The 15,486-nt window shown below is 50.5% G+C and overlaps 3 protein-coding genes and 1 pseudogene across 3 annotated transcripts in view; all 4 read left to right on the top strand.

Moving 5' to 3' along the window:
• The first annotated feature begins 3,372 nt into the window (after positions 1-3,372).
• LOC119230873 (keratin-associated protein 9-1-like) lies at positions 3,373-4,878 on the top strand. The gene is made up of 3 exons (XM_054688618.1): positions 3,373-3,605; positions 3,681-4,733; positions 4,770-4,878. The coding sequence occupies exons 1-3, from the start codon at positions 3,373-3,375 to the stop codon at positions 4,876-4,878; spliced, it is 1,395 nt and encodes a 464-aa protein (XP_054544593.1).
• A 5,042-nt stretch (positions 4,879-9,920) lies between these two features.
• LOC119232969 (keratin-associated protein 4-3-like) lies at positions 9,921-10,744 on the top strand. Its single transcript, XM_037495351.1, has 2 exons — positions 9,921-10,632; positions 10,725-10,744. Exons 1-2 carry the CDS (start codon positions 9,921-9,923, stop codon positions 10,742-10,744), a joined length of 732 nt encoding a protein of 243 aa, XP_037351248.1.
• Positions 10,745-13,749: 3,005 nt separating this feature from the next.
• LOC129144797 (keratin-associated protein 4-5-like) lies at positions 13,750-14,967 on the top strand (annotated as a pseudogene).
• The window catches only part of LOC119230879 (keratin-associated protein 1-4-like), a 27,839-nt gene continuing 26,755 nt past the window's right edge, over positions 14,403-15,486 (top strand). The window contains exon 1 of the mRNA XM_054689005.1: positions 14,403-14,449. The gene's annotated coding sequence lies outside the window, so the exon portion shown is untranslated. The remainder of the gene's footprint in view (positions 14,450-15,486) is intronic.

The raw sequence follows: 15,486 nt of genomic DNA, 5'->3' as shown, positions 1-15,486 counted from the left end.
ACTACTGTCTCCTACACTTCTTGCTACAGACCAGTACTTAGGGGTGACTTACAATACAGCACACCGAGAAAATGACCGAACCCGCTAAGGAGGGTCCAGAGCCCAAAAGCTGCGCAGGACTCAAAGGCGGCTTCGTGGATAGCGCTGCTCCTTCCCACCAGGGACACATGCTCCGTTGTCTCTCTTGGTTTTGTTTTTGATTGATTTATTGATGCACCCAAGAACTGCGGTACAGGCCAGGGCTATGGGCGGCGGGGGGAGAGGAATCACTAGAGACACGGTGGGGCACACAACAGGCAGACTGACTGACATACACTGCTGAGCAGTGGGGGAGACAAGAGAGGTCTCCTGCACCCTGGATGGCCAGGTTTCAAACTTGTGCTACAGAGGCTGGCCATAGCTTCACAGGGCTGTGCTTAACCCTTTGTGCCACCAGACAGTCCCCAGTGGTCTCTCTTTGTAATATGCATAGAAATGGATGACATTACCCAGAACCATTATCTCATGAGAAGGGATGAAATTGTGATACTGCAAATCTATTATTCTCACACTGTTTGTTCATTAGCAGGATTCGATCAAAGAATCTTCCGGGCCTCCCTGGTGGCAGAAGTGGTTAAGAAGCAACCAATGAAGCTGTCCGCAGCCCACTGCAGCACGAGTTTGATCTCCCGGCCAGGAGCTACCCACATGGCACAGCAGACCTCTCCTGACTTCCCTCTGCTCCCCTCAGCAGTGTGTATCAGTCAGTCTGTCTGTTCTGCTCCCCACTCTGTCTCTGGTGAATCCTCTCACCCCACACCTCTGGCCTGTGCCCCAGTTCCTGGATGCATAAATAAATGAATCTTCTCTAAAAATGGAAAAAAACAAAAAAGAAAAGGAGGAAAGAAAAAAAGGAACTTTCCCCTCTTCAATGTTTGCTTGTCCTAAGGAATCATAAATATCAGAAAGGCAAAATAAAGTCTTTGGTCCTTTCTCTTCATATGCCATTGAGCATTCCCCAAACGGTCAACAAGGAGGGTTTTTTTTAATATGTAAGATATCTTAATATGAGTGCTTGCATTTCAATAGACTGGATGGCATAGAGTCTGTTCCATTTTACATTCCTGTGGATGCTCAAAGAAGCAAATTCGGGATGACTGTCCTTTGACGGGAATCCAGTAGGTTTTTTTGGAGATATCTTGCTTTTGATAGAACAGGACATTCCAGACTCATTGTACATCTCCTGCCCCAGACCTCCAGAGGGCTGTTTCATCTCTCACCCGGAGACTGTTCAAACTTTGTTCCCACTTCCCAGCACTCCACCCAACCCCAGCTCAATAACCCTTAAGGAGCCAGATGTGTATTAGCAGCTTTGTGCCCTCTGGGTATGAAAATCACACCCATTCTCTGTGTAGAATTCAAGACTGTCTCTACATCATCCTCAGTCTCAGTGCATTTTTATTTTCTCCACTGTCCCATATACCTGACACACCCACACAGTAGTGACTCCATCGAAAGCAAAAACAAACCCCTATTCAGTCATCCCTCCACGATCTGAGCGCTCTTTCTTCTCTTCTCCATCTATCGGGACTATCTCTGTGCTAGGACAGGGCTAGTAACATCTTGTGTTTTCAATAAGTCCTATATTTTCTCAATCAACATTCATTCAGTGCCCTGGTGAGGTACCGTGATGATAAATACGCCCAAGACAGTCTCTGATCACGCAGGTTATACAGAAGGATCACAAAAAGAGATTTCAACCAGTCATGATCAATGAGATGCCCCCCCACCGAGGTAGAGTTTGTCACAAAAGGAAGGGAATGATTCACTTTGAATGAGGTAGATGTTCAGAACAATAATAGAGAAGAATCGGGACTGGCTATATTAGGATAAGGAAGTGCTTGATGAATTGACCGGGTAAAAAGCACATCCCTAAGATGAAACAGCATGACAAAACAGCAGGGTATTAGAAGTCCTCATACCTTCTTGGAATATTTAGGAAAAACTACTTTCCTTATTGACGATATGACTTCATCAATCTGAGCCTCAATCACCCCACGTCTAAACAGTAAAGAAAAATTGTGTTTACTTCTTCATGTCCTTGTGAAGTGTAAACAAGTTAACAATTACAGAGGACTCAGAAACTTCCTGACACGTAGCAGGCATTCAAGAATATGAACGACTAGCACCGTCTCACATTTCCGAAGAAATGTATGGTTTTCCGTGCGGTCGGTGCTTGTGCGTACTAATCACACACTAATCTACAGAGTCACCAAACCCCTGAGCATGTCTTGCTTGTCTTCTTAAAGTGTCCATGAAAAAGATGAAAGCATCATCCCTTCTGTCTCACCGACAGCAGGCAAAGTATCTCTAACACGCCTTGTGGAGGGGCAGTAGTTGGGAAGAAAAACTCGCGCGCTGCTCCCCTCAGCAGTAGATTTCAGCAGATCTGCCTGTTGTGTTGCCCACTCTGTCTGGTGAATGCTCTCACGCCCCACAACTCTCACCTGGACCCCAGCTCTTGTATGCATAGACAAATACCTCTTTCACACAAAAAAAGAAAGAAATTGCATTTGAATCGCACTCCCTTTATATGCATTCCCTGGGGTGTGTTGTCCTGACCTATCACAAAAAATGTTACCTGAGCAGCCCTACTTCGGAAGAACATTCAATAATCACTCAAGTATGTAAAGGCCAGCTCACACCACTGTATTTGTTACCATTGCAGTCAGGGGTCAGTGCGTTACAGCTGTTTCAACCCAACAGATGCAGAAGACAAGACAGAGAACTTGATGGGCATATTCGCCACTTCCCTGGCGACACAGTTCATAGGACCCGCCTATTCCTGCCACTACGTACTGACCATCCCTCCCAAGGAGCTGTTTGTCCTCATTTTCTCCCCAGCATTTGGATGACTTGCTTGTAACCTCTCACAGGAGAGAGATTGAGTCATCCTAAAATCCGCTCCCAGATGTCATCCTGGAACTACATGCGTGAATGAAGCACTGGCACTGGCCAAAAGCTCAAACAGACAGACAGACAGACAGACAAACAAAAAAAAAAAAAAGGTCAACACAACAACAGAGAAGAGGACACTCGTCATAGGAGGGCAGAAATCTGGGAGTTGATTCACGTGGCCTTGACCCAATGGGAGAGCTCAGAGCACAGCCAGAGTGGGAAATGTCCCTTTTCTATATATAGGGGGATGCATGAGGTCAGAGCAGTGTCCTAATTGACCAAACAAACTGATTCTCTGTGAGTGTCAACAATGAGAGTCCTGCCCTTGGCCAGAGAGAGCCAGCGAGGTATAAAAGAGACGGGAGGAAAGGTGGGGGTCACACTCCAGACCTCACTCTCCTGGACACCGACCCAGAACCTCCGCCCTCCGACACCATGGTCAACTCCTGTTGTGGCTGCGTCTGCCGTGAGCAGGGCTGTGGCCAGGGCTGCTCCCAGGGGACCTGCTGCGCCCCTTGCTGCCAGCCCACCGGCTACTGCCCCAGCTGCTGCATGTCCAGCTGCTGTCGTCCCAGCTGTGATTTCAGCAGCTGCCAGCCCTCCTGCTGTGGCTCCAGTGGCTGTAGCTCCAGCTCAAACACATGCTGCTGCTGCCCCAGCTGCTGCCTGTTGGGCTGTTGTCACCCCAGCTGTGGTTCCATCTTCTGCCAGCGCTCCTGCTGCACCAGTGGTTGTGGCTCCAGCTCCAGCTGTGGCTCCTGCAGCTGCTGCCTGTCTGGCTGCTGTCGCCCCAGCTGTGGTTCCAGCTGCTGCCAGCCCAGCTGCAGCAATTGCAACGGCTGCCAACCCTCCTGCTGTGGCTCCAGTGGCTGTGGCTCCGGCTCAAGCTGCTGCCAGCCAAGCTTCTGCATCTGCCGTGGCTGCCGCCCCTCCTGCTGTGGCTTCGGTGGCTGTAGCTCCAGCTCCAATTCCAATCACTGCTGCCCCAGCTGCTGCATGTCCAGCTGCTGTCGCCCCAGTTGTGGTTCCAGCTGCTGCTGCCCTAGTTGCTGCATCTCCAGCTGCAGCCAGCCATCCTGCTGTGGTTCCAGTGGCTGTGGCTCCTGCTCTGGCTCCTGCCAGCCCAGCTGCTGCATCTGTAGCTGCTGCCGCCCTTCCTGCTATGGTTCCAGTGGCTGCGGCTCCAATTCCAGCTGCTGTGTCCCCAGCTGTGGTTGCAGCTGCTGCCAGCCCAGCTGCTGCCACCCCCACTGCTGTTGCGCCAGTGGCTGTGGCTCCAGCTCCAGCTGCTGCAGGCCCCGCTGCTCTATGTCTAGTTGCTGCCAGCCCAGCTGCTGCATCTGCCAACCCTCTTGCTGTGGCTCCAGTGGCTGTGGCTCCAGCTCCAGCTGCCACCCAACCTGCGTTTCGAGCTGCTGCCAGCCCAGCGGCTGCAGCTGCAGGTGCTGCCACCCCTCCTGCAGTGTCTCCAGTGGCTGTGGCTCCAGCTCCAGCTGTTGCAGGCCCAGATGCTGCATGTCAACTTGCTGCCAGCCCAGCTGCTGCATCTGTAGCTGCTGCCGACCCTCTTGCTGTGGCTCCAGTGGCTGTGGCTCCAGTTCCAGCTCCAGCTGCTTCCGCCCCAGCTGTGGGTCCAGCTGCTGCCAGCCCAGCTGCTGCATCTGCAGCTGCTGCCACCCCACCTGCTGTGGCTCCAGCGGCTCTGGCTCCAGCTCCAACTCCAGTTGGAGCTGCCCCAGCTGTGGATCCAGCTGCTGCCAGCCTTGCTGCTGCATCTCCAGCTGCTGCCGCCAGTCGTGCTGGGGCTCCAGTGGCTCTGGCTCTGGCTCTAGCTGCTGCAGGCCCAGCTGCTGCCGCTCTACTTGCTGCCGCCCCTGCTGTGGCTCCAGCTCCGGCACCTCTGGCTCCAGCTGCTGCAACCACCCCTGCTGCTGCATCTAGAACTCTTGCCGCCCCTTCTGCTGTGGCTACAACTGCTGTGGCTCCAGCTCCTGCCAGTCCTGCTTCCGCCCCCGTGGCCAAGCCTGCCGTTGCCTGTACCCCATCTCTGGCCCGGTGTGCTGCCAAACCACCTGCTATCAACCCACCTGTGTCATCTGCGATGGCCTCACCCCGCATGCTGTGCTACACCCTGTCCCTCTGCCAGTGATCTCTTCTGATGGCCTCACGAATTCCCAGAACGCATGGCTCACCTCTCTAACCACTCATGTACATCCTCCTTTTGTGCTCACCCTTAAGACCTAAAATGCTGTAGCTGCTGCTCAATTTAGATGGTGCGCTCAACTTTATCGAGCCCACAGCAGCCCTTGGAACTCTGGCCTGCGGCCCAATTCTGCTCCTTCTAGATGTTTCTCCTCCCATCCTAGTGGGAATTTTTTGTAATGTTACAGCTCTTGTCTGGGCCTATTCTCCCCCAATTCTCCTTCTTAGCTTTTGGGCCTCTGGGCATCAAGTCCAAGGAGCTAAAAGTTGATTTCAGCATTTCTACCATGACGGAAGTCTAAGGTCTCTCTCTCAATGGTCCAAAGGCAGACTCTCTTTTATCATTGCTGCTCCCCAACTTATGTTAGGACTCTATACAAAATAAACCACCCCTTCCCTAAAGAACATTCTCATCGTGTGCATACTCTTCTTTAAGATTTTTCGATGGAATGAAATTGTCCTTTACACACACAGGACTGCTGTGAATGGGACATAAAAGCTGAGCCATCTTTCTCACAGCTTAGGTTGCATGGACTGTCTCCTTAGTGCTCAGACAGGAAAGAAAGTCTCAAGATCATCATCAGAAAAAAAACACTTTTAAAAATATATGGAAACCATTCATGTTCTATGGGACATAGGCAGACCGCTCATCATTATAAGGGTCCTACTGGAATGACTGGAGCTGGGAGGAATGGGTGATTGGGAAAAACATACTGAAAGGCTGAGTGTTATACATCCAAGATGAAAGACAGGACCCCCTGGTTACACAAGGGCTCAAGGCTCAGCACTATGAAGCAATCTTTAGCTACCATAGTGCGAGTTCGATTCCCAGCCAGGGAGCTCACCCACAGCAGATGTGTCCATTCTCGCCCGCTGCTCCCCTCAGAGTGGATTTCAGTGGATCTGCCTGTTCTGTTCCCCACTCTGTCTCTGGTGAATCCCCTCACCCCATGAACCTCTGGCCTGTAGCCCACCTCTCCTATGCATAAATGAATAAATCTTTAAAAAAAAAGGGGGCAGAGGTTAGGACAGGATTTCAAGCCAGACTCTTTATTGGCCGCCTAGAAATGGACTCATCTGCAGGCAGAGGGAAGATAAAGCTGAGGACAAATACCAGGACTTAGTCAGAGATGAGCAGGTCCCAGCATAGGGTGGTCTACCACGCCAAGGTCTAGACCAAGGTCAACAACAGGACCCTGAACAATGGGGTGGGGGCGCCTACATGATTGCCCATGATCTGGAGTCTCCAAATTTCCTGACATGCTCTGCATTTGCAGTGATGCTACTTTCCCTGTTGACATTCTGTGACGCCTGTTTTTGAAGATGACGCAGAAAGAGTACACACCTCACCTCACTACTGTCTCCTACAGCTCTTGCTACAGACCAACAGACCAATACGTAGGGGCTGAGTTACAATACAGCACACCGAGAAAATGACCAAACCCCCTAAGGGGAGTCCAGAGCCCAAAAGCTGCGCAGGACTAAAGGCAGCTTCATGGATAGCGCCGTTCCTTCTACCAGGGACACACGCTCTGTTGTCTCTCTTGGTTTTGCTTTTGAAAGACTGATTTATTGATGCATCCAAGAACTGGGGTACAGGCCAGGGCTGCGGGCAGCGGGGCAAGAGGAATCACTAGAGAAACAGTGGGGCACAAAATAGGCAGACTGACTGAAATACACTGCTGAGGGGCGCAGTGGGGGAGACAAGAGAGGTCTCCTGCGCCATTTGGTTCTGTGCCCTGGACGGCCACCTTTCAAACTTGTGCTACAGAAGCTGGTGATAGCTTCACAGGGCTGTGCTTAACCCCTTGTGTCACTAGGGAGGCTCCAGTGGTCTCTCTTTGTAATATGCATAGAAATGGATGACATTACCCAGAACCATTATCTCATGAGGAGGTATGAAATTGTGATACCATAAATCTACTATTCTCCTACTGTTTGTTCATTAGCAGGATTCGATCAAAGAATCTTCCGGGCCTCCCTGGTGGTGCAAGTGGTTAAGAAGCAACCGATGAAGCTGTCCACAGCCCACAGGGGCATAAGTTTGATCCCCCAAGGCAGGGAGCTACCCACATGGCACAGCAGACCTCTCCTGACTCGCCTGCTACTTCCCTCAGCAGTGTGTATCATTCAGTCTGGCTGTTTTGCTCCCCACTCTGCCTCTGGTGAATCCTCTCACCCACATAACTCTGGGCTTTATCCCAGTTCTTGGATGCATAAATAAATGAATCTTCTCTAAAAATGGGGGAAAAAGGACAAATAAAAGAAGAGAAAAAAAAAAGGAATTTCCCCCTCATCCATTTTTGGTTGTCCTAAGGAATCATAAATATCAGAAAGGCAAAATAAAGTCTTTGGTCCTTTCTCTTCATTTGCCATTGAGCATTCCCCAAACGGTCAACAAGGAGGGTTTTTTTTCTTTTTATGTAATGTGTCTTAATATGAACACTTGGATTTCAATAGACTGGATGGCATAGTGTCTATTCCATTTTACATTCCTGTGGATGCTCAAATAAGCATATTCGGGATGACTCTCTTTTTGACAGGAATCTGGTAGTTTTGGAGATTTTCTTGCTTTTGATAGAACAGGGCATTCCAGACTCATTGTACATCTGCTGCCCCAGAACTCCAGAGGGCTGTTTCATCTCTCACCCCGAGACTGTCCAAACTTTCTTCTCAATCCCAGCACTCCACCCAACCCCAGTTAAAAAAACCCTTAGGGAGCTGAGATGTGTACTGGCAACTTTGTGCCCTCTGGGTATCAAAATCATACCCATTCTCTGTGTAGAATTCAAGACTGTCTCTACATCATCCTCAGCCTAAGTGCATTTTTATTTTCTCCACTGTCCCATATACCTGACACATCCACACAGTCAGTCACGCCATTGAAAGGGAAAAACAAACCCCTATTCAGTCATCCCTCCACGATCTGAGCGCTCTTTCTTCTCTTCTCCATCTATCGGGACTATCTCTGTGCTAGGACAGGGCTAGTAACATCTTGTGTTTTCAATAAGTCCTATATTCTCTCAATCAACGTTCATTCAGGGCCCTGGTTAGATACCGTGATGATAAATATGCCCAAGAAAGTCTCTGATCACACAGGTTATACGGAAGGATCACAAAAAGAGATTTCAACCAGTCATGATCAATGAGATGCCCTCCACCAGAGGTAGAGTTCCTCGCAAAAGGAAGGGAATGATTCACTTTGAATGTGGTAGATGTTAAGAACAATAATAGAGAAGAATGCATATCAGGACTGGCTATTTTAGGATGAGGAAGTGCTGGATGAATTGACCAGCTAGAAAGCACATCCCTAAGAATGAAACAGCATAAAAAAAAACAGCAGGGTATTAGGAGTCCTCATACCTTCTTGGAATATTCTTGGAAAACTACTTTCCTTATTGATGATATGACTTCATCAATCTGAGCCTCAATCACCCCTCGTCTAAACAGTAAGGAAAAATTGTGTTTACTTCTTCAAGTCCTTGTGAAGAGTAAACAAGTTAACAATTACAGAGGACTCAGAAACTCCTGACACGTAGCAGGCATTCAAGAATATGAACGACTAGCACCGTCTCACATTTCCGAAGAAATGTATGGTTTTCCATGCGGACGGTGCTTGTGCGTACTAATCACACACAGTACTCTACAGAGTTACCAAACCCCTGAGCATGTCTTGCTTGTCTTCTTAAACTGTCCATGAAAAAGATGAAAGCATCATCCCTTCTGACTCACCGACAGCAGGCAAAGTATCTCTAATACGCCTTGTGGAGGAGCAGTAGTTGGAGAGAAGACTCGCCCGCTGCTCCCCTCAGAGTGTATTTCAGCAGATCCACCTGTTGTGTTGCCCACTCTGCCTGGTGAATGCGCTCATGCCCCGCAACTCTCACCTGGACTCCAGCTCTTATATGCATAGACAAATACCTCTTTCACACACAAAAAAAAGAAAGAAATTGCATTTGATTGCACTCCCTTCATGTGCATTCCCTGGGGTGTGTTGTCCTGCTGAAATCAGATACAAATGTTACCTGAGCAGCCCTACCTCGGAAGAACATTCAATAATCATTCACGTATGTAAAGGCCAGCTCACGCCAATGTATTTGTTACCATTGCAGTCAGGGGTCAGTGCGTTACAGCTGTTTCAACCCAACAGATGCAGTAAGACAAAACAGAGAAGAACTTGATGGGCATATTCGCCACCTCCCTGACCACACAGTTCAAAGGACCCGCCTATACCTGCCTCCACGTAGTGACCATCCCTCCCCAAGGAGCTGTTTGTCCTCATTTTCTGCCCAGCATTTGGATGACTTGCTTGTAACCTCTCACAGGAGAGCAGATTGAGTCATCCTAAGATGCGCTCTCAGATGTCATCCTGGAGCTACGTGCGTGCATGAAGCACTGGCACTGACCAAAAGCTCAAACAGACAGACAGACAGACAGACAAACAAAAAACAAAAAAAAAAATCAACACAACAGAGAAGAGGACACTCGTCACAGGAGGGCAGAAATCTGGGGGTTGATTCACGTGGCCTAGATCCAAAGGGAGAGCTCAGAGCACAGCCAGAACGGGAAATGTCCATTTTCTATATATAGGGGGATGCATGAGGTCAGAGCAGTGTCCTAATTGACCCAACAAACTGATTCTCTATGAGTGTCAACAATGAGAGTCCTGCCCTTGGCCAGAGAGAGCCAGCGAGGTATAAAAGAGACAGAGGAAAGGTGGGGGTCACACTCCAGACCTCACTCTCCTGGACACTGACCCAGAACCTCCGCCCTCCGACACCATGGTCAACTCCTGTTGTGGCTGTGTCTGCCGTGAGCAGGGCTGTGGCCAGGGCTGCTCCCAGGGGACCTGCTGCGCCCCTTGCTGCAAGCCCACAGGCTACTGCCCCAGCTGCTGCATGTCCAGCTGCTGTCATCCCAGCCGTGGTTCCAGCTGCTGCCAGCCCTCCTGCTCTGGCTCCAGTGGCTGTGGCTCGAGTTCCAGCTACTGCCGCCACAGCTGCTGCCTGTCTGGCTGCTGTCATCCTAGCTGTGGTTCCAGCTGCTGCCAGCCCAGCTGCTGCATCTGCAGCTGCTGCCGCCCCTCCTGCCGTGGCTCCAGTGGCTGTGGCTCCAGCTCAATCTCGGGCTGCTGCTGCCCCAGCTGCTGCATGTCCGGCTGTTGTCGCCCCAGCTGTGGTTCCAGCTGCTGCCAGCCCAGCTGCAGCAATTGCAATGGCTGTGGCTCCTGCTGTGGTTCCAGCTGCTGCCAGCCCAGCTGCTGCATATGCAGCTGCTGCCGCCCCTCCTGCTGTGGCTCTGGTGGCTGTAGCTCCAGCTCCAACTCCAGCCACTGCTGCCCCAGCTGCTCCATGTCCAGCTGCTGTCACCCCAGTTGTGGTTCCCGCTGCTGCTGCCCAATCTGCTGCATCTCCAGCTGCTGCCAGCCATCCTGCTGTGGTTCCAGTGGCTGTGGCTCCCACTCTGGCTCCTGCAAACCTAGCTGCTACATATGTACCTGCCGCCGCCCTTCCAGCTGTGGTTCCAGTGGCTGCGGCTCCAATTCCAGCTGCTGTGGCCCCAGCTGTGGTTCCAGCTGCTGCCAGCCCAGCTGCTGCTGCTGTAGCTGCTGCCACCCCTCTTGCTGTCACACCAGTGGCTGTGGCTCCAGCTCCAGCTGCTGCAGGCCCTGCTGCTGTATGTCTAGTTGTTGCCAGCCCAGCTGCTGCATCTGCCGACCCGCTTGCTGTGGCTCCAGTGGCTGTGGCTCCAGCTCCAGCTGCTGCCGCCCCACCTGTGTTTCCAGCTGCTGCCAGCCCAGCTGCTGCAGCTGCAGGTGCTGCCACCCCTCCTGCTGTGGCTCCAGCGGCTCTGGCTCCGGCACCAGCTGTTGCAGGCCCAGATGCTACATGTCTAGTTGCTGCCACCCCAGCTGCTGCATCTCCAGCTGCTGCCGACCCTCTTGCTGTGGCTACGGTGGCTGTGGCTCCAGCTCCAGCTGCTGCTGCCCCAGCTGTGGGTCTATCTGCTGCCAGCCCAGCTGCTGCATCTGTAGCTGCTGCCGCCCCTCCTGTTGTGGCTCCAGTGGCTGTGGCTCCAGCTCCAGCTGCTGCCACCCCCGCTGTGGTTCCAGCTGCTGCCAGCCCAGCTGCGGCATCTGCAGCTGCTGCCATCCCTCCTGCTGTGGCTCTAGCGACTCTGGCTCCGGCTCCAGCTGCTGCAGGCCCAGCTGCTGCAGCTCTACTTGCTGCCGCCCCAGCTGTGGGTCCAGCTGCTGCTGCCCTTGTAGTGTTTCCAGCTCCAGCTTCTCTGGCTCAAGCTGCTGCTGCAACCCCTGCTGCATTTCTAGCTGCTGCCACCCCTGCCGCTGCCTCTGGAACTAGTCACACCCTTCTTGCTGTCGCTCCAGCTCCAGTGACTGTGACTCCAGGTCCTAGACATCCTGCCTCCCCTGCCACTACCTGCACTCCATCTCTGGCCCGGTGTGCTGCCAAACCACTTTCTATCAACCCACCTGTCATCTCCAAATGCCCCTGCCCTGAGTGCTGTGCTATACCCTGTCCCTCTGCCTGTGATCTCTGTCTGATGGCCTCACAAATTCACAGAACGCATTGCTCACCTCTCTAACCACTGATATACACCCTCTTTGTGCTTACCCTTAGTACATAAAATGCTGTTGATGTTGCTCAATGAGTTGTTCTCAATGTTACTGAGCCCACCGCAGCCGTACATCCTTTGGACCTCTGGCCTGGGGTCCAATTCTGCTCCTTCTAGATGTTTCTCCTCCCACCCTTGTGGGAATTTTTTGTAACATTATGGCTTTTGTCTGTGCCTATTCTCCCCAAAATCTCCTTCTTAGCTTTCAGGCCTCAGGGTATAAAGTCCAAGGAGCTAAAAGTTGATTTCAGTATTTCTACCATGATGGAATTGTAAGGTCTCTCTCTTAATGGCCCAAAGGCAGACTCTCTGTAATCATTCCTGCTCCCCAACTTATGTTATGACTCTACACAAAATAAACCACCCCTTTCCTTAAACAAAATTCTCATCGTGTGCATACTCTTCTTTAAGATTTTTTGACGGAATGAAAATTGTCCTTTACACACACAGGACTGCTGTGAATGGGACATAAAAGCTGAGCCATCTTTCTCACAGCTTAGGTTGCATGGACTGTCTCCTTAATTCTCAGACAGGAAAGAAAGTCTCGAGATCATCATCAGAAAAAAAACACTTTTTAAAAAATGTGGAAATCATTCATATTCTATGGGACATAGGCAGACCATTCATAATGATAAGGGTCCTAAACTAGGGTGACTGGAGCTGGGAGGAATGGGTGATTGGGAAAAACATAATGAAAGGCTGAGTGTTACACAGGACTAGTAAATATCTTGCATTTTTACAAATCATATATTCTCTCAATTAACGTTCATTCAGGGCCCTGGTTAAGTAGTGTGTTGATAAATATGACCAAGACACTCTCTGATCACACGGGATATACAGAAGGATCACAAAAAGAGATATAAACCAGTCATGATCAATGAGATGCCCTCCACCAGAGGTAGAGTTCGTCGCAAAAGGAAGGGAATGATTTACTTTGAATGTGGTAGATGTTGAGAACAATAATAGAGAAGAATGGGTATCGGGGCTGGCTATTTTAGGATGAGGAAGTGCTGGATGAGTTGACCGGGTAGAAATAACATCAGTAAGAAGGAAACATTGTGGGCCTCCCCGGTGGCGCAGCGGTTGAGCGCTGGGTTGCGAAGCTGCCGAAGCCTCTGCGACACCGGTTCGATCCCCGGCTGCTCCCCGGCCACCAGAGGAGGATCCCACATGGCGCGCAGACCTCTCCTGCCGCCCGCTGCTCCCCTCAGCAGTGTACTTCGGTCCTTCTGCCTGCTCTGCTCCCCGCTCTGGCTCTGGTGAATTCTCTCACCCTCCCGCACTTCTGACTGTACCCAGTGCATGTATAAACAAAAAAAAAAAAAAAAAAAACCAAACAAATAAATAAAACATGCCTCTATTAAAAAATAAAATAAAAAAAAGATTATTAAAAAAAGAAGGAAACATTGTGAAAAACAGCAGAGTATTATGAGTCCTCATACCTTCTTGGAATAGTCTAGGAAAAACTACTTTCCTTATTGATGATATGACTTCATCTGTCTGAGCCTCAACAGCCCCATGTCTAAAGAATAAAGAATAATTGGGCCTCCCTGGTGTCGCAGCGGGTTGAGGTCGCGCTGTGGAGCTGTCCACAGCCTCTGCAGCGAGGGTTCAATTCCCAGCAGATCCGCCTGTTGTGTTGTCCACTCTGTCTGGTGAATGTGCTCACGCCCCACAACTCTCAACTGGACCCCACCTCTTGTATGCATAGACAAATACCTCTTTCACACAAAAAAAGACAGAAAATGCATATGAATCGCACTCCCTTTATGTGCATTCCCTGGGGTGTGTTGTCCTGCCAAATCAGATAAAAATGTTACCTGAGCAGCCCTACCTCGGAAGAACATTCAATCATCATTCATGTATGTAAAGGCCAGCTCACGCCACTGTATTTGTTACCATTGCTGTCATGAGTCTGTGCATTACAGCTGTTTCAACCGCACAGATGCAGTAAGACATACAGAGAAGAACTTCATGGGAACATTTGCCACCTCCCTGACAACGCAGTTCAAAGGACCCACCTATTCCTGCTTCCACGTGGTGACCATCTCTCCCCAAGAAGCTGCTTGTCATTTTCTCCCAAGCATTTTGGATGACTTGTTTGTAACCTCTGACAGCAGAGCAGATTTTTTTCAGCCTAAGATCTGCTCTCAGCATTTCATCTGGGTGCTAAATACATGAATGAAGCACTAGCCTGGTAAAAGCTAAAAAAAAAAAAAAAAAAAAAAAAAGCCAGTACTGCCAGCCCATCTGCAGCTGCCCCAGCTGCTGCATGTCCAGCTGCTGTCCCCCAGCTGTGTTTCCAGCTGCTGCCAGCCCAGCTGCTACATCTGCAGCTGCTGCTGACCCTCCTGCTGTGGCTCCAGTGGCTGTGGCTCGAGTTCCGGCTGCTGCTTCCCCAGCTGCTGTATGTTCAGCTGCTGTCACCCCATCTGTTTGTCCAGCTGTGCCAGCCTAGCTGCTGCATCTCCACCTGCTGCCAGCCATCTTGCTGTGGCTCCAGTGGCTGTTGCTCTAGCTCTGGCTACTGCTGCCCTAGCTGTTCCATCTGCAGCTGCTGCCACCCATCTTGTTGTGGCTCCCCAGGCTGTAGCTCCTGCTCCAGCTGCTGCCACCCCAGGTGTGGTTCCAGGTGCTGCCTGCCCAGCTGTTGCATCTGAAGCTGCTGCCGCCCATCCTGCTCTGGCTCCAGTGGCTGTGGCTCCACCTCCAGCTTCTGCTGTCCAGCTTTGGATCTAGCTGTCTGCTGCCAGTCCAGCTGCTGCTCTTTCAGCTGCTGTCATCCCTCCTGCTGTGGTTCCAGTGGCTGTGGCTGCAACTCCATCTGGTCCAGCCCCACTGCTGCATGTCTAATTGCTGCAACCCCAGCTACTACGTCTCCAGCTGCTGCCACCCCTCCTTCCATGGCTCCATTGGCTGTGTCTCCAGCTCAGGTTGCTGCCAGCCAAACTGTTGCATCTCTATTTTGCTGTTCCAGCTGCAGATCCAGTGGCTGCCAGCCCAGATCTGCTGCTGCTGCCGTCCCTCCTGCTGTGGCTCCAGTGGCTGTGGTTCCAGCTGCAGCTGTTGACTCACTTGCTGTTGCCTATGCCCAGTCTGTGGCCAGGTGTCCTGCTATCCCACCTGCTATCAACCCACCTGTATCATCTCACCTGTCCCTGACCCACGTGCTATGCTTCCTCTTGCAGCTGAATCTCTGCTTTGAATACACCATCTGTATCATTTCCCTCCCCATATTGCAAATCCTGTGTTTATAAACTGTGGCGTGCTCAGGAGACTTGACTTGACCTGAGCCCCATCAGCCAACCCCAGTCTTATTAATTCTGTGTTCATATTTTAAGTCTTGTTCAAATCATATGGCAAAATAAACATCTTTCTATTGCCACTGAAAGTTTTTAAAGGTTTTATCTTTAAGTCCTGGGTCATTGTATTTTACCTACACCTGTTGGACAAAAAGCACATACTAACCAACTTCCAACAGAAGCCAAATGCTATTTGTTACTGATTTTTTTCTGGAAAGTCTTCTAAGTCTTCAAGCAATTAATCATTTTCTAATCTTTATGGGGAGTAATTGTGAAACTGAAGTCACGTATATAATGATGGGATGTTTCAGAAGATGTGAACGCAATTAATGATCTTTTAAAACACTACCTGTCAGGACTTTTCCACCAATAAAATAACCAATAGCTAGTTTAGTGCCTCATGAGCAAT

The sequence above is a fragment of the Talpa occidentalis genome, unplaced genomic scaffold (genome assembly GCF_014898055.3).
Source record: "Talpa occidentalis isolate TD23 unplaced genomic scaffold, MPIMG_talOcc4v2.1 talOcc4.7, whole genome shotgun sequence".
NCBI lineage: Eukaryota > Metazoa > Chordata > Mammalia > Eulipotyphla > Talpidae > Talpa > Talpa occidentalis.
This window is presented reverse-complemented; position numbering and strand designations above follow the sequence as displayed.

Coding starts and splice junctions, on each gene's coding strand:
- LOC119230873 (XM_054688618.1), top strand. CDS start 3,373: ATGGTCAACTCCTGTTGTGGCTGCGTCTGCCGTGAGCAGGGCTGTGGC. Junction 3,606..3,680: donor TGCTGCCCCAGCTGCTGCCT/GTTGGGCTGTTG, acceptor TTGTGGCTCCAG/CTCCAGCTGTGGCTCCTGCA. Junction 4,734..4,769: donor TCCAGCTGCTGCCGCCAGTC/GTGCTGGGGCTC, acceptor CTCTGGCTCTAG/CTGCTGCAGGCCCAGCTGCT.
- LOC119232969 (XM_037495351.1), top strand. CDS start 9,921: ATGGTCAACTCCTGTTGTGGCTGTGTCTGCCGTGAGCAGGGCTGTGGC. Junction 10,633..10,724: donor CAAACCTAGCTGCTACATAT/GTACCTGCCGCC, acceptor AGCTGCTGCCAG/CCCAGCTGCTGCTGCTGTAG.